We start from the raw sequence: 24,116 nt of genomic DNA on the forward strand, positions 1-24,116 counted from the left end.
ACAGATTCCAAGCCTTACATCTTGTTCAACTTCAGCCAATTTCTTGCAGATTCCATCCATGAACAATTTGTTAAATTCCAAACTGAGGAAGTATTCAAATATGCTTCTGTGTTAGTATACATGCTTTTGTATTTTCAGGGAGACAACCTCAAGCTTGCCTTACAAAATTTGAATGAAGAGGGAAATCAACAATCAGTCATCTTCTGGACTACACTGGTAATAAAGGAGCAAAAAGAGTATTCATACAAATATTCATAGAAGTGTTTGTACATCCAGCACTCAGTCTCCTAAGCAGCACTTTAGAGCCAAGAATTAGTGAACAAATCAGGAAAATTTTGCAGTTATCATACCAAGTCCAGACAGGGGATTGGTACCTTTATCAGAATTACACAGAGCTAAGGATATTTGGGTGTGAACTTGCCCCTTACAAACTGCCAAAATTCCTCCCAATGAGGATTTTTGCCTTAGAATACATTAGGCAAATGCTCAATATGGATGAGATTCATTTTGTAGCTGCCAAGAAGAAATCTCAATTCAAAATCAAAACAAAAATAGGGCCTTTCATTTGCATGAGAAGTGCAGGAGGGGAAGAAGTAGACAAATTGATAAAAGAAATGCATTTCAGTCTCAGTTTCACATGGTCATATGATCCATTAGGGGTGATCTCCAAGTTAAGGGTAGAGAACAAATCTGCTACCTATTTTCATACATTCAGATGAGAGATTGAAAAATATAAAAACCATCTAGAATGGACTGAGAAAACTCTACAAGAGGAAGAGGAGCAGATGGTGTTAACTTCAACAGTACAGACTCCTGTCACACAGGAAAAAACATGAAAAAGGATCAGAGAAGAGGAGTCACCTTCAGTGACTGAGATTTCTAGTGAAGGCTTCAAAATCATGTACAGGAAGAAGACCAAGCTCAATTCCAAACTAAGTCTAAGAGAGGATTCAGATCAAGAGAACATCATCACCACCAAAGAGCTACTTGTTTCCTCACTAGTAGGTGATCAAACTACACTTTGTCCTACTACTTTGAGAACTTCACAGGATCACCATCAGGTTATGCAAACTAGCACATCCACTATAAGGGATATAGGAAAGAGTATATTTTACATTTTCAAGGAGATTAAAGTGAGAAATGAGGCCTTGAAGATCAACACATATAATCAGTTCTAGAAGCAGGCTTCCATTTCTCAAAGAAGACTGCTGTCATCCATTGATTTAGAGAAAGGAAAAATGCAAATGGCCTTCCTCCAAGCACAGATCCCACAACCCAAGGCAAAATTAGATTACAAGAAGACTTCATTTGAATTTGATGTGAAAGACATACATCCCATTGACCAAATGTAGATGCACAAGCAGACTGGGCAAATGATTTCATCTACTCTCACTAACACTACTATGAGTTTGTCTAAATTGTAGGTCACTTTAGCTAATCTCCAGTCACAATCAAAGTTGGAGAAAGTCTCTTCACTGGATAAAGACAGAAGGATCAAAGCTTTGGAGGACTTGGTAGTAAAAGTAGGATATGATCCTGCAAATATCAATCCTGCAAAAGAACTTGTAAGAAAGAAGAACACTGACATAGCAACATTGAGAAAACAGTTAAAATTACCAGCCACAAAAGATCCTCTGGCCAAAGACATCAAAGAAACAGAGTCACAGAAGGCAGACATGATGACACTCATCATGGAGCAGAGTGCACAGTTGAAACAAATGGAAACAGAAATGGAAAAAATAATCAAAGAAAAGGATCAAGCTTCCAGGATGTCTATTGTCCCTTTTCAAGTAGTGCCTCTTACAACAATTCCTACTGCTACATATTCTACAACAAACATAGGGAATGCTGCAAATTATTTGGCAAGTACAGTGGAGAATATGTCTCTCCAAATAGAAGAAATTAAAATATTGCAGGCTGAAGTCAATTTTCTGCAAGACCAGAAGGCAAAGACTGAAACTTTCCATGCAGCAGAGCTACAGAGAGCTCAAAACCAGATAAAGTATAGAGGAAATCAACAACTAAGTCCTCTATTGGCCACGCACTGGACCAAGTTAAAGAAATTATATGGAACAATATTATTGAAGCAATGGATGAAATCTGGCCATGTATCCAGATTATATTTGAACAGAAAGAGTTGATTGAGAAAGCCAATCAGGCCATTTCCACTATTAAGAATGAGTTGGGAGATATGCCTGCCACAGCCAACAACATCATCAAGTTTCTCGATTCCAAAAACAAATATGAGCTGGATGATTTGGGAATATATGATAAGAAAGAAACAATATTAGAAGTGAAGAAAGTTCTGACAAAGAAGAACTTGGTTGTGCAGCTTACAAAAAAATGCCACAGTTTGGAAATAGGAGTCAACATATTTTTCACTAGAATAAAAGCATTAAATAAGAAGGGTTTGCCTTCTTTATTTGTAACTGATGACTAGGGAAGATTATAAGAAGAAGCTTCAATGCATTGCAAGGGATACTTCCAAGTCTTCCCACATTAAAGGTGTTATGACAGGGAGAGTTTTTTTCGAAGCTATCAGCAACATGAGGTTCATCCAGCATGAGATAAAGAATATTTTTGTAGTAAAACCCACACTTGCTCGGTATACTGAGGTAGACAAACTTGTTGGTGCTATGTTTGTTGAGTTTTGAGCAACAAATCTAAAGGATGATGTTTGAATCCCACATGCATCATTAATACTTTAGCATGATTTCCGAGGTAGAGTTGCACTGAGAACAGGTTCAAGTTTACAGTCAAAAGTTGTTGAATGATGAGACAGACATGTTGATGTTGTGTGTGTTGATTTTTTAATATCTAGTCGAGTTACTTGGCATGAAACCTAATGTAAGTTTCATGCATTTATGGTTTTTTTCCCTCTTTCATAAATTGCAATAGGATGAATTTATATTACAGCTTCTCGTGATCATTTTATGTTTCAACAAAGAAACAAGATCTGAATTATTGTTGAGAATTCATTGTTTGAGTTTTGCACACAAACCGAGAGAGTGAAATGTTGAACTAAAGCCCATTTTAAAACATCGTCAGAAAGTAGTCATGTTTACAGTCAAAAGTATCAGGATTCTAAGAAGTGTTTGATGATGATGATGTAATTTGAGTCTGAGTAGTATATTCAGGGAGAACCTCTGCCACTATCTTTGAGAGAGTCCATTTTGCTCCACATGCTTGTGAGAGATTGACCCATTGAAGGGAGATCATCTCTTTGTTCTTTACTTTTGTATGAGAGAATCTCTTCGATATTGCCACTTGTGGGAATTCTTTTGCCACTAATTATGTGGGAATTCAACCCTTTTCAAAGGACAATATTTTTAAAAACTAAATGAAATGATTCATGGAGTACGTGAGCTCGGAGACGTATCCCACACTTGTTGAACATCATTATCAATTCAGTGGTCTCTTTTCATATGTGATTTATCTCTTGTCTCATGTTTTATTATGCTTTTTTCATTTCCGCGATTATGTTCATGAACATGCACTAAGTAATGATAAAGAGACAAAAAGCACATTAGCGAATGTTTTGATTCCAATTCGTTTCAAGTCTGATAACGAAATCAAGTCAGAAGATCACTATTAAGAATTCAGGTCCTGTTTAAGGGGATTTAGACTAGATTAAGTTTGGTATCAACTGCCACCCCGGATCTGAATCACTTAACTCTATTAAGCTTATTATCTTCAACATATTGTGAAGCTTTTGAAAAGAAAATATATAACACACGATGTAAAGGTTATAACAATGCAATCAAGACTTCATCAAAAGGCATGTGATGACTTCATTTAATTGTTGTGATAAGGTATTTAATTGCTTCCATGAATACTATATCAAAATGTTGCAATTATTCCATGTCAATATGCACAAGGATTATGATATAGGAGCATTTAGCAGAGTAACGGAAACTATGAATGTGACACATGTGATGGTATAATATTAAACCCTGCAAAAAAGTGTTGTGAAAGGAAAATACTAAAGCACTGAAGACCAATAAAAAGGTTATGATATGATGCAATACTAAACTATGTTATCGCATGTAAATTTGCAAGAGTAATTTTTATATGCTGCATGAGAATTATATATCAAAGAGAATGAAATAAAACCATTTAAAATACCACGTAATAACATATTAAAACTATGCTACGAAGGAGGCTAAACACTACACATAGTTATATGTCAAATACATGTGAAGGTTACATTTTTATTAACATGTGAAGTATATATTTTTAATGTTGGGCCCACAAACTACATGGGACACCTATCATAAATAGTGTGAGGTCTAATTGGGAGACCCTATAACTATTGACAGTTCATCTTGGCCCGTCAACACTATAGTTTGGGAGCTATTCCCAAGGATTGGTACTTGAAGGAAGAGATGAAGAGAAAAACTTCCAACTGGGATTAGTTGATTTATTATTTTTCTATTGATTTATATTTATCGAATGTATAATCTGTTATCACCTAGATTTACCTCAGGCTGAAGGGAGGCAACTTCCAAGGTAACCACAAACCAAGATTAGCCTTGTACCTATCAATACAAGGCCGGGTGAGGGATCTCTCCTTTAGAATCTCAGTCGAAATGACTACATCAGGTAAGGATTTTAGGCTAGGTATAGTAGCACGAGAGTTTTGATTGGGTTTTGTTGATGTTTCGCTGCATCAGATGGAGCTGGGAAGTTTAGGTCTAGGAAATTAGGTCAAAAATGCAGGGTGTTCTATGGGGCAAGGTAGGCATAGGCTTTAGCGCTTTAGGCTTAATGGTGTGAGGTGTTTAAGACTGATGAGGAACTGAAGAGGGCATGTGACAATCATGGATCCTTCTCAAACAATAGAAAACATGGAATATTGAATGATTTCCCAAGGCAGAGCACTGTTACAATGGATTCTACCTATCAAAGTTGATAACATTCAATAAGAAGCAATGAAATGGATGATGGCATACATAAAACATGTAAAAAAATGATTACAAAAGAAGAAATTGTGCTAAAACTCCATACCACAGGGATCCCAAAAAAATTGCTGCAAATCTTATTAATCTCCTTGCCAAACTACTGACAATGATGTACAATCAAGCTTTGAGCATCCAAGTGAGTCAAAACTTTACAAATGACTAAGAAAGCACATGATATAGGCATAAAAACCACTTATCCTAGCCTCAGGGGTCGAATCCATGAGAAGAGGAGCTGTTTCAACAAACTCTAAAAAAGGAACTGGTTTCCAGGCCACCTAACAACTTGCCTCTAAAAGAGGGGAAATTGATTCATTTCCCTCAAAACAACCTTTAATCCAATGAATCTACCCTCTATCACTATTTACCTACCATAATTACATTCCAAATCATAATTTACATTGGTAAAATATCCTTCATGAGAGAAAATCCACAATCATAGTGAAAAACTGGAAAAATAGGCATCTTGAGCAAAAATTTGCCCTACACGCAATGCCACTGTCTCAACGCATAGCACCACTTTCAAGCCCCTTTTGGAGACCTTCTCAGCATCCAAATTGAGCCCATGATAGCTCATTGGAAAGGTCTGCAAGTCCATTTTATGGAACACCTAGAATTTCTGCATTTGGAGCTCATTTGACCCCTCAAAGCTTAATTCTTCCAAGGCTGCTTCTGTGTGTCCCAAAAGTGTCAGAAAGGTTAGTTTTGGAGTGTTTTTGGACCTTTTGGTGGACTAATTTTGCTCCAAAAATTCTGAAAATTTCTAGGGTACATGTCCTCACTTCCCTAAATCCAAAAATTTAAGCCATTCCTCCATTGGATGCCCCTAGGAAAAGCGCAGTGCCAGTGGTGCTATGTTTCTGGGTAGTTTTCCTGTGTATTAAAATTCAAAATTTGCAAATGACAAAATTTGGCCAAAACTTCCCCACAATTTGTGTGAAGCACCACCATCATGTGCTTTGATGAGCCAAGGAAGCCTCAGCCAACATTCTAAGTCTATCCTCCTCTTTCTTGCCATTCAAGGCCTGCCTTAACCTAGCTTTCAGCTTCTTGATTCTTAAGTTGTGAATCTTATTGTGGGTCTTGTAGTGATAAACCATGTTTCTAAGCATCTGGTTGTCCCTGTTGGCCTTCTTTAACAGCTTTTCAAGGTGTAGATTTACTCTGTCAAGCCAAGTCTCCCTGTCCTTTTCAATTTCTTGCTCAAGAGGGATCAAAGTGACTTGTGCTTCTTTGCCACTTTGCCTCTTTGCTTTGAGCATTTTTAGCTCCATGAAGACTTGTTTGTCTCTCAATTGTTTGTTTTCCTGCTCTAAGTATGTGATGACATACTTGGCCCTCTCTAGGTTGTCCATCAAAACTTGTACCTGAGCTTCCTTTTCCTATATGATGATGTCCTTTATGGTTTCCCTCTCTTGAGCTTCTAAACCAATGGTCTCAATGTTAGGCTGCTCAAACTCATCATGTTCTGCTAGATCAAAGTCTCTTTCCTCCTCATCATCAAGGTCCTCCTCTTGCACCTTTTCCTTCCCTTTGTGCAACGGTTGTACCTGTACCTACTGCGTCGATGAAGAAGGTGTTGTGGCCACCAACAACCCCCCTCTTTGTTTAGTATTAGCAATAACACTAAGCAAATGGGGACCCTCAATAAAAAATTCAAAAACATTTTATAAAGCTTTTTGTATTATACTCCTTAAAAATATGTCACATCGCGAGAAGAGGGTAAAACGTTCCTTTATGAGCATAAATAAAAAACTGCGAAGAAGCGACGCGAAATTCATCGCATCACACACATTAAGAAGCGCTCTTAAATGAAGATCTTAAGAAATCTCCGACAGCCGATATGCGACGTCGCATATCGCATTATCGCATAAGCATCACACAATGACTTAATGACTCGTCACGATCTGCGATCTGCGATCTGCGATAAACGCGATGCTACGATGTTGCGATCTACGATGTTGCGATCTGCGATCTGCAATCAACGTGATGCTGCGATGCGAGTTGCAGAAATCACCCATCGCAAATTTTCCTCGGCTCAGCATTCAAGAAAAGCTGTCTGTAAACCAAAATTGGGCGCGCGCCTTAAAATAAATTAATGATCGTACGCCAAAGTATTAATGAAGGACAGTTTTGTGTTTTTCAAAGAGTCAGTTCACAATGGGTGGCATTATTTCATACATTCATAGAGGTTAGAGCTTTCATATCAATATTTATTATCGTTACTCTTTTCCTTTGCGTGATCTGCAGGAATGAAGAACAGGAAACAATATGAAGCAATGAACAAGAAACATCTAAGGAAAAGGGGAAAGCGTCAAAGCTCAGAAACAAAGAAGAGATGCCTTCATAAACGAATATCGCATGCAGCAGAAAACGTAGACTCCAGAGTATTACTGAACAGATGCTGATACCAATAAGCGATTCAACACTCAGGGTCAAAAAGCTCACAAAAGCAGCATGTTCACGAAAAATCCTGAAACTCCTACCCGGTGAAGCAAAAAGGCGCTAAAGGCGGAAAACGCACCAGAAAGGCCCGAATCAAAGAACAGAGGCAGTTTTCGATGCGCGATTAGAAAATTGCTCAGAAAGTGAAGTCCCTAACTTGCTTAGTCATCCATGAGTCCAGAAACCGAGATAGCAAAAGCAGAAGTAATTTGAGGGAAATCTGGGTTATTAGCAAGTATACGCTCAGTAAATCCACCCAGTCAGAGGAAGATTCCCAAAAATATCTTCCAGTTTACTAAAAATGGTGCCAAAGCTTGCCTTTTCTATTTGCGTAACTCAAACAAAAGCAGAAGGCAACCAGTCGACTCTTCCCAAGCAAATGTTGAATGCTCGCAACATTAAGGAGCAAATGCAGAAATAGTTAGGAATTACATTCAATTTTTAGAAATAATTTTGTTGTAGAAAAAGGGCGGTCATTTAAACCGTATCCTAAATTTATGTAATTAAGTTATTTAGTTAGCAGTATTTAAACCCTTCTCATGCATTTAGAGAAGGGTCCAGAAATTTGTCAAAAACTTTTCCTCAGAACATGCACTTTTGCACCCTCGGAGGGGGTTTTGATGAATGGATGGATCAAGGTTTATTAATGTTTGCATTTTGATGTCTGCCACTGATGTTGCACTTCTGTACTCTTGGTAGATATTAGAGCAAGGAGAGATAGATCATTGTTGCTTGAAGCTTATGAGTAGGACCAGTCATAAATGGTACTTTTATCTCTTGGCCATTTCTGCTTATACTCTTAAAGTAATATACAGTTTTTAGTTGTTTATATGTTATTGCATGAATGTGTGAGTTACCATTTGGCACTTTTGTACGGTGGAGCCATTTATTTATGTCTAATATATGAATAACTTATTATGCGATATGCTGTTCACAACTATTTTGCCTAACTTCTTATGCAAAGTGGTTCATCTTAATTGATTTCCATTCTTATGATAGCTGAATGATCTTTATTACTAGTTATTGTTTGAAATCTCTTTAGATCGCATAATAGAAGAAATACACCCCGGGTTAGCATAGATTAGATGTGCTGTTTTTCATTAGATTACAATAGCATAGAGTTAGTTTAAAAGTTTGAATTAAATTAGCTTTAAGTATTCTTAGATCAGCAATATCCAACTCTGCACACACACACACACCCTTAGATTGGGAAACTGGTCCCATTATCCCCAGTCAGACCCGCTATACCAAACGGATAAGGAGCTGCCAACCAAGGTCCGGACCGGGCAGGTATCCCCCTTGTTGTCGACCCGATTTTCGGGGCCTTAACATATTTGGCGCTAGAAGGAGGGCCTGAACTATGAATGGCACCTAAATCAAAATCTAAATACCATTCTGAGAGTAAATCACCCTCATCAACTCCCCCGACTTCCCCAGTACGTTTAAATCCAGAGTCAGAAGTCGCTCAAGTATCAATCGTTGCTACACACCCTAATATTTCAGACCAATTTACCATTGAATCTCCTGAAGTTCAAACTCTGATTCACAAACTTCAGGGATTTTCCATTTCTACTCAGAGGTCTGATAAATCTAAAAGCAGCGTGACTTCGCAGTACAATCCTGCTCATCCCCTGACCAGATTAAAGAGTGAAAAATTTGGCATCCAGCCAACTGAATTGCCTCTCCCCACCAGGAAAAGAGCAAGGAAATCATCGCAAGAGTCTGACAGTGAGACTCTTTCATCTACATCATCCATTTCAAGTACCTCACCGCGAAGTCAACCGCCCACACCTTCATTCCAAACCATCATCCATCCATCTACCAGAACTCCCACAACTCCTCTTCTTCAATCATCTACGATCATAGTATCTTCATCTTCCCAGCTACAAGGATCATCTTCTGCACTTTCCTCTATTAGCAGCTCAACGATGGCCCAATCTCCATGGAACAACCCTGGGGCAGTTTTAATGCCTGCGCCCTTGAGTCCAATACCGGCCCATCCTGAGAAATGGCTGCCCAAATTCAATCCAGAAGCAGGCATGCTAGCAGAAGAACATATAAACAATTTCATGCTTTCCATCAATCTCAACGGAGTTACTAACGAAGATGTTGTTGTTCGGCTTTTTCCCTATACAATGCAAGGAACGGCCGGGTCATGGTATTTTTCATTACCCTCTGGGTCTATTACAAGTTGGGATATCTTCCAGAATCAATTCCTTACCAAGTTTGGTGATGACAGATCAACGGCAACGTTAATCAATGACCTATCCAATCTTAAAGCCGAAGCTAGAGAACCCATCAAAGATTTCAATTTACGGTTCAATAAAATTCTCAACAAAATTCCCACTGCTTCCCAACCCAGTGAAGAAGTACGATGTGAATGGTATATTACTGCCTTACCATCAAACTTAGTAATCTTTGTGGATAGGGCAAATAAAACAACCTTAGTTGAAAACTTGACAAAGGTGATAGCAGTAGAGAAACGCGTAATAGCCCTAGAAAAGAGATCCGCGATAGAGGAACGCAAGTCTAAAAAAGTCACCTTCAAGGAAGACTCCAAGAAGAAACAAACAAAAGACCCTTTCGATTTGGAAGGATTGCAGAAAGTATTAAAGACCATTTCTAATGAGATGATTGACATAAAGAAACAAGCAGCAGAAACTTCTTCCAAAAATCCCTATAGAGCTTTTAAAAGAGGCCCTTCAATGGATGTAAAACCACCCAATGCTATTTCAAATGTCGAATCCGAGGAAGAGGAAGAAGAAGAAAGTGCCACTGAAGGGCAGACTGATGATGAAGAAGTTGTGGAATTACAAGGAATGTGGGATTTCATCCTCCCACAAGAAGAGGATCAAGAAGCATTTCCAGTTAGTACACGAAGCAAAAATCAACTAGATCCTCCCCAAACTACCCCTAAGCAGAAGAGCGCAAGCTCTGCAACAAAAGATAAAGTCGCAACAAAGAAAACGACTGCTAAAGCGACTCAATCTAGCCCAGTCCAAGCAGATCAAACAACTCCACCAAAAACACTCATAGTGTCGGATGAAATGGAGTACAATATTATTGATGATATGAAAAATACTAGGGCTAATATTACCCTTTACGAATTGAGCAAATTGAAACATCAACAGAAGATAATGATGAAAGAATTACATGTCGTGCCTATTACATCTTTGCCTACAGCTGTAGCTTCCCACAGCATGGGAAGACCTCCAACTAACGCGATCAATAAGATTGATCCAAATGATATCGCCTTGATTGGAGGAAGATCAAGATCTCACACTCCCCCTTTTCTTCTCACTTATGAAATTTTCAATAAAAATGTGCACAATTGTTTGGTGGATTCTGGTGCTTCAACGAATATTTTACCCAGATCAATATGTGCCAAGTTAAATTTTCAACCACAAAAATCCGCAGTGCGCATAGTTCAGCTTGATCAATCTCAAGTCGAAGTGATTGGTGAACTTAATCAAGTAACCATAAGATTGTCATCCAACCCGAAGGTATGTCAAGTAATTGACATTCTAGTGGCTGATATCCCATAATTCTATGGCTTAATTCTTAGCAGGGATTGGTCTGAGAAACTCCATGGATACTTTTCAACCGACTAGTCGCACATGTGGTTACCCTACAATGGTAAACCCAATCAAATAAAAGTTGAACGAGAGTTACACCAGAAATACGTAGTAACAGAATTAGAGGGAGAAAATGAAGCAGTAGCGTATAACAGCAGTATCATAGGCAACTACTCGGTAGATTCTTTTCTCGGCAATTTCAATGCTCATACATCACCTTACTTAGAAAATTCAGTTTTGTCCCAAGTCAAAAAATTTTCCCAAACTGATAATTCAAAGTGTGTTAATTTTGTAGATAAACCTGTAAATACATCTTTGTTTTGGAAATTATATTTTGATGGCTCTAAATCTAACGAAGGAGCAGGAGCAGGATGCGTTCTGATTAGTCCAGAAGGAGATAAAACCATGCTCACATGCAGACTCGAATTCGATTGCACAAACAATACAACAGAATATGAAGCCTTGGTGCAAGGCCTATACAAAGCAATCGGGTTGAACGTCAAGTATCTTCAAGTCTTCGGAGACTCTGAGATTGTTGTCAAACAGGTACGTAACACTATACATTGCCTATCAGGTCATTTAAAACACTATCAATCTTTAGTACAAGATCTGACTGAGCATTTCATAGCATTCAATATTTCGTCAATCCCGAGACTCCAAAACGCAAGTGCAGACCTTTTGGCTAACGTAGCCTCTAAACTTATTCCTTCCGAAGATTTTAGTCCAGATAGATTCTCAATAGAATTAATCTTTAGACCGTCCATCCCTGACAACATTACAAATTGGAGAGTATTCAATGAAGATCCTGATATCGTAAATTTTCTCACTTCTGAAGGATCCTACTCCAATCAAATAATTGACGAAGACCATCACGATCGACAAATACAACAAAATGGCACTGATAATGCTATAACTAAATCGGTGGTTAAGTTAGAAGACTTATACGATTTGAAAAGTCGGTATAAAAGGTCTACCAATTCAAAGCTCTGCAGTTCAACTCTGAACTACGAATTGGTAAACCTAGGAACCGATGATAAACCACAAAACGTTAACCTAGGCCTCGGCCTAGCCCCTGAAGAAAAACTAGCGTATATTCGTCTTTTGAGACAGTATAAATTTTTTTTTGCCTGGAATTACGATGAGCTGAAGACATACGACACTTCTATCATTCAACATACTATTCCTATGATTGACAACAAGAAACCTGTCCAACAAAAACTGAGAAAGATCCACCCCAATTTAGAAAATCAGATAAAGACTGAGCTGAATAAGTTATTAAAAGCCAAAATAATTTTCCCCGTCAGACATTCCAAATGGGTCTCCAATATGGTACCCGTTAGAAAGAAAAACGGAGATATTAGAATCTGTATCGATTTTCGGAATCTTAACAAAGCCTGTCAAAAAGACAATTTTCCTCTCCCACCTATGGAACAGATATTACAGGCAGTAGCAGGCTCAGAACTGATGTCTTTCTTGGATGGATTTTCAGGATATAATCAAGTGCTGGTGCATCCTGATGATCAGTTGAAAACTACATTCAGAACTAAATGGGGCACATACGCATATCGGAAGATGCCATTTGGTTTGATTAATGCTGGCGCTACATTTCAGAGAGCCATGGACATCGCATTCAAGGGTTTAGTCAATAGATCTGTAGTAATTTATTTGGATGATATAACGGTGTACTCCAAGAAGCGAAGCGACCATCTCAAAGACTTAAAGCAAATCTTTCAACGATGAAAGCAACCTTTAGCGAAGAAACTGTTTTATATCAGCACAATGAAAGGTATCAATAGCAAAATAAGGATTCTTTGTAAAACTGTTGTTTTCAAACTCTATTATTGTCGTCCAGAGCTTTCTTAAGGAAAACAATGACTTCCTCCCTGTTAAAGAAAATCGCAGCATTCAGAGGAACAATCCAAGAAACAATATATCTCAAAGAATAAGAGGTCTCATCACGAGCCGGCTTATCATGATCACAGATATTATAACTTGCTGACTTTGCCAAAATACTGTCCATCAAAACAGGGCAACGACTCAAGATTGTTGCAATCAAAAGACAAGGGGTCTCATCACGAGCCAGCTTGTTCAGCAAAAGTATAAATCAAGTGAATGACTGTGTCATAATTTGGCTACCAAACCAAGACATTGTTCTTTAAGGATAAAAAAGGAAAAAGTGTCAATATGGATTTTTCTCTGAAGGTTGTAGATAGCCTTAAACAGGATAAAGGATCATTGCTGGGTAACAGGTAACCCTGTCGAGGCTATGGACACCTGCTGGCAGCAGAGGCTCTACCTACGACAAATGAGCATATTTTAAAGCCGGCACACAGAGAAAACTTTATTTTATCTTTAAAAAGACCAAGTAGTGGCTGATGTAAGTACAAGGACAACCCTGAGGAAGCAAACAATTAGAATAGAAAGAGGTTGAAACAAAATATCATTGATAGGATAAGGCATAATGTACTCTATTTGTCCATAACAAAATTTAGATTTCTGAAAATTTTTCTGTTTTGGAAGTTTGAAAAAATTCAATAGAAAAGCAGAGATAACTGGTTCTTCCAAGTGAATCGCCATTGTTGTGGCCACCAACAACCCCCCTCTTTGTTTAGTATTAGCAATAACACTAAGCAAATGGGGACCCTCAATAAAAAATTCAAAAACATTTTATAAAGCTTTTTGTATTATACTCCTTAAAAATATGTCGCATCGCGAGAAGAGGATAAAACATTCCTTTATGAGCATAAATAAAAAACTGTGAAGAACCGACGCGAAATTCATCGCATCGCACACATTAAGAAGCGCTCTTAAATGAAGATCTTAAGAAATCTCCAACATGCGATATGCGACGTCGCATATCGCATTATCACATAAGCAGCACACAATGACTTAATGACTCGTCACGATCTGCGATCTGTGATCTGCGATAAACGCGATGCTGCGATGTTGCGATCTGCGATCTGCGATGTTGCGATCTGCGATCTGCGATCTGCAATGTTGCGATCTGCAATCTGTGATCTGTGATCTGCGATCTGCAATCAACGCGATGCTGCGATGCGAGTCGCAGAAATCACCCATCGCAAATTTTCCTCGGCTCAGCATTCAAGAAAAGTTGTCCGTAAACCAAAATTGGGCACGCGCCTTAAAAGAAATTAATGATCATACGCTAAAGTATTAATGAAGGACAGTTTTGTGATTTTCAAAGAGTCAGTTCATAATGGGTGGCATTATTTCATACATTCATAGAGGTTAGAGCTTTCATATCAATATTTATTATCGTTACTCTTTTCCTTTGCGTGATCTGCAGGAATGAAGAACAGGAAACAATATGAAGCAATGAACAGGAAACATCTAAGGAAAAGGGGAAAGCGTCAAAGCTCAGAAACAAAGAAGAGATGCCTTCATAAACGAATACCGCATGCAGCACAAAATGCAGATTCCAGAGTATTACTGAACAAATGCTGATGTCAATAAGCGATTCAACACTCAGGGTGAAAAAGCTCACAAAAGCAGCATGTTCACGAAAAATCTGGAAACTCCTACCCGGTGAAGGAAAAAGGCGCTAAAGGTAGAAAACGCACCAGAAAGGCCCGGATCAAAGAACAGAGGTAGTTTTCGATGCGCGATTAGAAAATTGCTCAGAAAGTGAAGTCCCTAACTTGCTTAGTCATCCATGAGTCCGGAAACCAACATAGCAAAAGCAGAAGCAATTTGAGGGAAATCTGGGTTATTAGCAAGTATACGCTCAGTAAATCCACCCAGTCAGAGGAAGATTCCCAAAAATATCTTCCAATTTACTAAAAATGGTGCCAACGCTTGCCTTTTCTGTTTGCGTAACTCAAACAAAAGCAGAAGGCAACCAGCCGACTCTTCCCAAGCAAATGTTGAATGCTCGCAACATTAAGGAGCAAATGCATAAATAGTTAGGAATTAGATTCAATTTTTAGAAATAATTTTGTTGTAGAAAAAGGGCGGTCATTTAAATCGTATCCTAAATTTATGTAATTAAGTTATTTAGTTAGCAGTATTTAAACCCTTCTCATGCATTTGGAGAAGGGTCCAGAAATTTGTCAAAAACTTTTCCTCAGAACATGCACTTTTGCACCCTCGGAGGGGGTTTTGATGAATGGATGGATCAAGGTTTATTAATGTTTGCATTTTGATGTCTGCCATTGATGTTGCACTTCTGTACTCTTGGTAGATATTAGAGCAAGGAGAGATAGATCATTGTTGCTTGAAGTTTATGAGTAGGACCAGTCATAAATGGTACTTTTATCTCTTGGCCATTTCTGCTTATACTCTTAAAGTAATATACATTTTTTAGTTGTTTATATGTTATTGCATGAATGTGTGAGTTACCATTTGGCACTTTTGTACGGTGGAGCCATTTATTTATGTCTAATATATGAATAACTTATTATGCGATATGCTGTTCACAACTGTTTTGCCTAACTTTTTATGCAAAGTGGTTCATCTTAATTGATTTCCATTCTTATGATAGCTGAATGATATTTATTACCAGTTATTGTTTGAAATCTCTTTAGATCGCATAATAGAAGAAATACACCCCAGGTTAGCATAGATTAGATGTGCTGTTTTTCATTAGATTACAATAGCATAGAGTTAGTTTAAAAGTTTGAATTAAATTAGCTTTAAGTATTCTTAGATCAACAATATCCAACTCTGCACACACACACACACCCTTAGATTGGGAAACTGGTCCCATTATCCCCAGTCGGACCCGCTATACCAAACGGATAAGGAGCTGCCAACCAAGGTCCGGACTGGGCGGGTATCCCCCTTGTTGTCGACCCGATTTTAGGGGCCTCAACAGAAGGCAATCCCCCTTCCAGATCCTGTGGAGTTATCATTTGCCTATGGACTAATGAAGAAGGCAAGTTCCCTTCCACATCCCGTGGAGCAAACACTTGCCTAGCAACTGCAAACAATCTCCTTGTGCCTCTCTGATATGTCAAGTAAAATGGCACCTAAACAGTTCTTGTCTCCTTGATCTCTTCTCTCATTTCCACTTGACTGGAAGGCCCCCCTACTTCTTGAGACACTGGTGAAGGAACTTGAGGACCCCTAAATATGTAATGAGCAATAAATGTCTCCCCAGGGATGTTGAGGAGACTGAGATGATGAAGAACAAGAATTTTGATCAAGGAGTAGTGGTAGAAGCTGCTCATCTGCTGAGGGTATGGCTTCTTCTGCATCAAATAAGCCATCTTCTCAATGTTTCTGAACAAAAAGCATGGGAGGTTTAACATATTCACCCTTATAAAATGCATGAGGAGCCTGATGTGGTAAGTGTACAACCTAGAAAATCTGCCCTCACAAGTGAAATATTTGATGATGATTCTCATCAAGGGGACATACTTGTTCTTAAGAAATTTGAAAGTGAAAAGCCTCTTCACCTATTTTTTGTAATAATGTTTAATGTAAGGCTCATAATAATGTTCATCAAGATCCTAGGCCTTATACCACTTCTCACCAACATTAGGAATCCTGGTGGCATCTGAAATGATGGATGGTGACACTGTGAAAGTTACCCCAGCAAGAGTCACTTTATTGTTTTGAAGATGAGCTACAAAGAGTCTAGTGAGCTTTGGGTGAAACTGGACTCTCTCCACTCGTTCACAAAACTCATAGCATCCAAGATGTCTAAAACATGAAACAGCCAACTGAGAAGCCTGCAGTTCCCTTAGGTTTGTTGGCTCTTCTCTTGTGATCTTGCCTCCCTTATGAGGTTTTTTGTGCTGCCTGGCTCTATCTGTTGAACTATCACTAGCTGTGTTTTCCTCTTCATATTCATGATCTTCTCTATCCATGTTTACAAGATTTTTTAGTTGCACACCTTTAGAAAGGGTTGAAGGGAATGAGTGGGAGTCTTTAGGATTGTAGGGATGTGTTTAGGGTAGATTTAGACAAAATATGAATTATGAGAGTGAGGGAAAGGGTTTTTAGGATGAGGGATATAATGAGGGGATATGGATGAGGGGACAGGTAATGATGTAAAGAGGGTTTTTAGTTCTAGTGATGGGTGATGGGAAACAAAGCAGTTAGGGTTTTGTAGAAGAAACTAGGGTTTGATTTTAAGTGTGAAGAAAATGTCTATAACTTTCATTGTGCAAGCTAAAAATAAAGTGGAGAAGGGAAACTTACTTGTAAAAGAGGAAATAGCAGAGAATTTGGTGAATTTTTTGGTGTTATGGATGATTTGGTGGCTTACTGCCCAACGCACAGCGCCTTCGCCCAAACGCGCAACACTTAATCCTATGCGTAGCGCCTTTGTAAATTTGAACTACTGAAAATCACCAGGAGCGCAGTGCCCTGATCTATGTGCAGCGCCTCTTCCCCTACGTGCAGTGCCGACCTATTTTCTCCAGAAGTGCAACACCTTACTCCCTACGCGCAATGCCTATTTTCTTTTGCCCAAATTCACTTGAATTTCACCTTTTGTTCTTACCTTTGGACTTCTTTTCTTGCAAGATGAGCATAATGAATTAGAAAATGGAATGTGAGGGTTTATATATGAGTACGATTTTTTTTTTCACTTTAGAAAAACCCACTTTCAAATGTTCCTTGTCTTTTTCAAAACTCTGTTTTTTAATGCCTTTTCGCATTTTGTCTTTGCAGGTGGATCAATGCTCATGCTGACTTGATTTTTGTAGTGCTTTTTTGTTAGGCAGTAGGAACAGATACATAGGAGCAATTGGGAACCATTATTACATATAGAAACTTAAAATTACATAAGAAATATAAAAAAATTCAAAATACTCTGTTTTCACCTAAATTACATTAGGTTACAAAAGCAATATTTTCAGTAGGCTATGACTTCCAAGCCATCATGCTTGACTTATTGATCATCCTCATGCCCTTTCTGATTTTTGAGGTGAAAATTACATTAGGTTACAAAAACAATATTTTCAGTAGGCTATGACTTCCAAGCCATCATGCTTGACTTATTGATCATCCTCATGCCCTTTCTGACCTTTATTTACATTTGAAAATCAGTTTCTTGACCTTGGTAATGAAACCCTAGACCGAATGAAATCAAACCCTAGGACCTAATGAAATGGACTGAAGATTGAGGATCAACAAGTATAGTCTATAAGGGAGGAGCTGAAAAGAAAACAACCATTAGTGGATCCATATATCATGACCTAATGGAGTGATGAAAAGATTTACAGTATGGGACCCCTATTATGAAAATGCAAAAGAGAAGATTTTGATCCTTGATGGAAGTATGAAAAGACTGACACTAACATAATCTCAAATTACAAAAGCTTTGAGAGAAGTTAAGAGAGTCCTATTTCCTAATGGGAATCCCCTTATATAAGTTATTGACAACATAGGTTGTATAACTATACTCATCTCAATATTTTTTATGGTTTTTTCTTGTGGAAAACTTGATATGGAACCCGAAAATGAATATTTATAAGGGCTGAGGAATCTATATTTTAATGAATTTGAGGGAGAGTAAAGCATCAAAGATAATCCACCTTAGGATGCCCCTCATCTAAAACCCTTAAAGTTGTGGGAGTTCAATATTGGTTCTGATGAAAATCCTAATTTGGTATATATAGGAGACTACTGGGATGAACATACCACCAAAGAAATATTTGACTTGCATAAAGAGTATGAGGATCTATTTCCTGCATCAGTTTCATAGTTCACGTATATCAAAGGAGATTTTAAGGAAACGAAAATTATTCTAAAGATAGATACACATCTAATAAAACACCATCCATATCACTTAAATCTTAGAGTCAAGGGGAAGTTAAAAAGGGAAATTGACAAGATGCTAGCATTAGGACTCATTTCCCCAATGGAAAAATTTGATTGGATAAGCCCCATAGTCATCTACGATAAGAAGGATTCTGAGGAGATTAGAGTTTGTGTTGATTATCATAGCTTGAACCATCCATATGTCCATGATCCATTTCCTACACCTTTTACTGATGTTTTGAATAATGTTGTTGGAAAGGAACCTTATTCCTCAATAGATGATTTTTTAGGCTATCAACAAGTTCAAATTATAGAGGAGGATAATAAAAAGAGTACCTTTACCATAGAATGGGGATATTGTGATTATCATGTGATGCCCTTTGGACTTAAAAATCCACCTACGTTATCTTTTCCATAATTGTTATCACAACCTTCAAAGAGTATATACACAAGTTTTTTTAGGTCTATATGGATGATTGGACTGTACATAGTCTCTTGGAGAAGAATTTTTTAATTTTGTTGAGGGTGATGCTTGATTGATGTAGATAGTTATCGACATATCTTAATATAAATAAGTGTATCTTTGATATACCACATGGAAATTTATTGGGAACATTTTTTGTAAGGCTAATGTTTTAGTTGATACAACTAAGGTTGAGTTCATCCTCAACATGGAACCTCCAATAAGTGTTAAAAAACTCAAATACAGTCTTGGACACATAGGTTATTATCATTGGTTCATCCGCAACTATTATTTTATCACTACTTCATAGGAGAAGCTCCTCAAAAAGTCTAAGCCGTTTATAAGGACATTTGAGTTTGATGTTGCATTCAAAAAATTAAATGAAAAATTGGTGAATGCTCCAATTCTAGTCCATCCAGACTGGAATAAAGAGTTCCATGTACACATTTATGCTTTGAGCACTACTCTTGGTGCTATTATTGCACAAGAAAGAGAAGGATATTTGGACCAGCTTATATATTTTCCTAGTGGAAAACATTCTAATGCATACTGTAATTGCACTACCACTGAGAACAAAGCCTTAGAAATGGTATAATCTTTCCAGAATTTTAACCATTATTTTCTAGGAGGGAATTTAAAATTCTTTACAGATAATTCAACCTTCAAATATTTTGTCAATAAGCATGTACTGGAGAGAAGCATTTGGTGATGGTTTCTTCTATTCAGAGAACTTTCCTTTTAGGTTATTGTAAATCCTAGATGAACCAATGTGGGAGAAAACCATCATTCACACTTGGAGTTTGTTGGGGCACTATAGTCACACTATGTTGTGTTGTAGTGCAGAACTTGGAAAGATCGAAGTGTGATCTTTCTTTTCTATTATGTTAATGATATTGTATTTAAATCTACATGTAAATCCATCTCTTATTATATCATATATTTCTCGGTTCATTTCTATGGTTTCCAAGCTTAATTTTTTATTTCATGTGGTCATAGCCAAACGCTTCAACAAGGAAATATAGATGTATCAAAATTGTAGCAAATTAGACGGTATATTTATATTGTTTCCATGAATGAATTGTTATGAAATGACTAAAGAATTTTGTCTTGAATCCAACTAATCTTTCATAACTTGAATGAAGGTTCAAGCTCATGCATCTAATGTTTTCTTTTAAAGTGTCACAAGAAAATGGTATAACATGCAAAACTGTGACATTCATTGAATGAATGTTTAGGTTTCTATGCAATGATATGTATCTCTATGCATCAACTTATTACATGTTTAAATGTAGTGACATTAATCCTGGTTTGATTGAAATATGATGTATTTAAAGTCTAATTATAACATACATTCCACATTCATGATGGATTTTGAAGAAAGCACAAATATCATGCATAAATCTAATTCAAATTCAACACTAATTTATGTTAAACTACAAACATTCTTTTATGAGAATTTGGGATAAGGGCAAAACTATATACCATTAATAAAATTCTACTATGTTGCATTTCCATTAATCATAAGTTGGAGCATTTGTGACCATTGGGTTTGACATGAGTGGTTTTGAAAAATTAAAGGTTGGGAAAATGGAGAACATATTATAACATATTTAAAGGATAAATTAAGAATTCCTTTAAATCAACCAAAACATGGTGGGTAGCTGAGAAATTATGAATTCAACCACTAAAATACATATAATTTTGAAAATTTTCCATTTCTTGTAAAACCCTTGTAAAACCTATCAAAGAAGTCAAGATACTCTTTAAATAACCTTGATAATTTTTTCAAAACTAAAGTAAACCATCATATTGATGCCAAAATCTACTTTAGTTTAACAATTCCATCCAATTAACATAATAGATCAAGTTTACAACACAAAATGCCATGAAAATTGCATAAAATTGTATTCATATGTATCAAAGTTTCAAAATATTAGGTGGGTATACAAAATTACATGAAAAGAAGACAACCAATCCAAGATTCATTGCAAAATTTCTTCTTTGAATAACTTTGACACCTCCCAACAACTTAAAAAAAAATGACAGAGTTTTCCTACAGCATAGAATTTTCCTCCTTTTTGAATTAAAAAATGAGGCCTATATATAGGCACTGAAGAACAAATACCTAACCCTAAACCAGTAGTGGAATTTGAAAACCACCTAGATTCTCTACAAAATTTCTAGCTATAATATAACTAACTTCCTCTAGAAGATTCTTGAAAGAGTTGCTAGTTGTAGAGTGGGTCCCTTTAGATTTAGCTATAATAGCTCTTCATTCTCTCTCTTGGTTGTGCATTGGGTGTTCTTTCTCTCGGCTATGGATGTCTAAGTTGGGAGCTATTGCGGGTGCACTCTCGATTATGCCAATATTTTTCGACCGTGTTGATGTTGTTGATAATGTCGGTGTTGCTGACAATGTTGATGGTGCTAACACTAGTATTGAGGCAAGTGTTGAAGCCAGTGCTGACTACTAAAGTCATGTTTGATGTGTTGAAGTCCTTATGATGGAAATTACTTCTGTCAAGGCTTCTTGAGATACTAGTGTAAATCCCTCTTGGATAGCCTAGTCATACAGGTCTATCCAAGTCCATTCTCTCCTATTTTGTATGTCACCTAACTAGGCCTCTATGATGGCCTCCTCCAACCTAGTATTGTTTTCGTAATCAATTCTACCTAGCTCTTTGAAAATATTCTTGAGTAAGAACATTAATTTAGAGTGATCATTATATAATTTCATAATCTTGTTGCCTTAAAGAGCATGATCTTTTTCTCTATAGCCTTTGTGGTTTTGTTTTATTGCTACCAGGGCTTTCATGAAGGACTCTTTGGGATGAAAGTTCCCATCATCATAAAAGATGGTTAGAAAATTATTTTTGTGAAGCGCTTCACATTTCTCTTTAAACCTTCTATTTCTCCCATCGGCACTTGTGGCTCCTCTTTGGCCATCACCAATAATTCATTTTTCCTTATTATTTGGTTGGCTCTTGTCACCCATTCATACCTAATAATATTCACCTTTGTCACCTCTTATTTTAACTACTGGTTAAGGAAATCTACAATTACTTCAACCTTGGAAGGGGAATGCCTAGTAGTCCTCTCAATGGATTCTATTTCTCTTTGTGCTCTTCTCATAGTCTCTGTCATTTCTTAAAGAAATTCCAAATGGTTCTAGTTTTTGTCCACCATTTTTATTATTCACCCCCACAATATTATTTATAATAAATATTGTTGGATTTCTCTTTTCTTAACAACTCCAGCTCACTTTCAAGTTTCTTCATATGTTCTCTGGCCTAGAGGAATTCGGTCTTGGCCAATTCAAACTCCCATATTTATTGGGTAGTGAAAATGATGTCTCTTCACTTATTTTTGACACTATTAGGGAATCCATTCACTTAGCCAAAAAACAAATGTATTTTCTCAATTTGAATGCTTCAATGAGCAGGTCATGAGTGTTGATGTCTTCGTTGCAACATCATGCCTCTTTTCCCTTTCCATTTAAATCTGTGTAACTTCCTGTGGATGAAGAGGCCATTTAACAATGTTGTGCGTTGGAGTAAATTATTTGGCTAAAGAATGAAAGAAGTCCAAAAGAGACTCAAAGTATCAAGGAAAGAAATAAAGGTGTGACAGATGTTGAAAAGTTCTACTGGTAGGTTGGAAGGAGGATCTTTCCAAACTTCAAGCCTAAGAATGATGACACACGCATGAAATACATGCTTAGGTTTTTTGACATTAAAGGAACATGAATTTAGAAAATATGAAGGCTATTGCAGCCAAATAGTCCATATAGAAGTCCAATTCCATTAATTTACATATTTCTTTTGTCTAGGAAAGGGATTTTCTTTAAAAGGAATGCATGTTTCTTGCAAGGTGGGGCTAAGGTTTAAATTTCAGCCAAATTTCTTGTAAATTCTAAAGCATAGAGACCTTGATTGGGAGAATTCATGAAATGAAATAACTTACTAGATTAATTTGCAAGATTTACACTTGAATTGTACCAAATTTGGCAATTAAGTGTTATAGACGTGCAGAAGCCAAACAGGACGACAACCATGGAAAATGCCAAAAATGGGCCCCTCTACTCTTTTTATACCATTTAGGATGTGACATGTGTGAGGAATAGTTTGCAATTAAATTTTGAATGATGTCATGCTAATGTCAGTTGTTACTGTGTTTTCTTCTCGAAGGTGTACGAAAAGAAATCACTTTACGCTGTGGATGATAAACAATCTTAACAATATAAATGGCTGTTAAACATTGTAGATCTGCAACAAATGATAGAAACAAAACCTACTAAAGCCCTAATCTATGCCACAATCATAGTTAAACATCAAAAGGGAATAGTAAAATAAGTGAAAATAACTCCAATAATCCAATGGAAACCAGATATATAAAGAATATATTTTATTAAGCAACACCTGTGAAGGGAACAAATAACGTTACCAAACCCCCTCTATGGGATGGGTTCTTAGCTATCGTCAAATGTCTTTAGATTTTGTAGAGTCTCTCTCTTCTATAATATGTAAAACCCAACAAATAAAATGTTTGAGCTCAATGTGAACTCAAATGGAAAATAAAATGGTGAGCAACAGTGATAATAATCAGAGCTGCAACAGTGAGTGCAACAATGAAAATAATCAAAAGTGAATAATGAATGGAAAACCCTTCTATTTATAACAAAATATTAGGTTATCCTCGAATAATGAGCAATAATAAAATATTATTAACCCCATTCTAGAATTAACCATTTGGAATATTTTATTATATTTGGTTTGGAGGGAAAAAGCATTTAAACTTTTATTTAGAAATAATAAATAAATAAATGATTTATTTATCATCTCAAGGAATATGGCTAAGTAATAATAAAAAAATAACGATTTATTTAATTATTCCAAAGGGATTTGGTCAAACTTGACAAGGAAAAATAACTAATTAGTGGTTAAT

The 24,116-nt window shown here is 36.9% G+C and overlaps 1 protein-coding gene across 1 annotated transcript in view; it reads left to right on the plus strand.

The window, feature by feature from the left end:
• LOC149162543 (uncharacterized) overlaps window positions 1-24,116 on the plus strand; it is a 55,164-nt gene that overhangs the window by 21,588 nt on the left and 9,460 nt on the right. Inside the window, exons 2-3 of the mRNA XM_089435216.1 lie at window positions 1,425-1,670; window positions 2,117-2,323. Of these exons, the coding sequence (XP_089291342.1) occupies window positions 1,425-1,670; window positions 2,117-2,323 (453 nt within the window). The remainder of the gene's footprint in view (window positions 1-1,424; window positions 1,671-2,116; window positions 2,324-24,116) is intronic.

This window comes from Pinus tabuliformis, chromosome 5_2 (genome assembly GCF_031772625.1).
Source record: "Pinus tabuliformis cultivar Carrire ecotype Pingquan chromosome 5_2, CPIR1, whole genome shotgun sequence".
In the NCBI taxonomy this organism is placed as follows: domain Eukaryota; kingdom Viridiplantae; phylum Streptophyta; class Pinopsida; order Pinales; family Pinaceae; genus Pinus; species Pinus tabuliformis.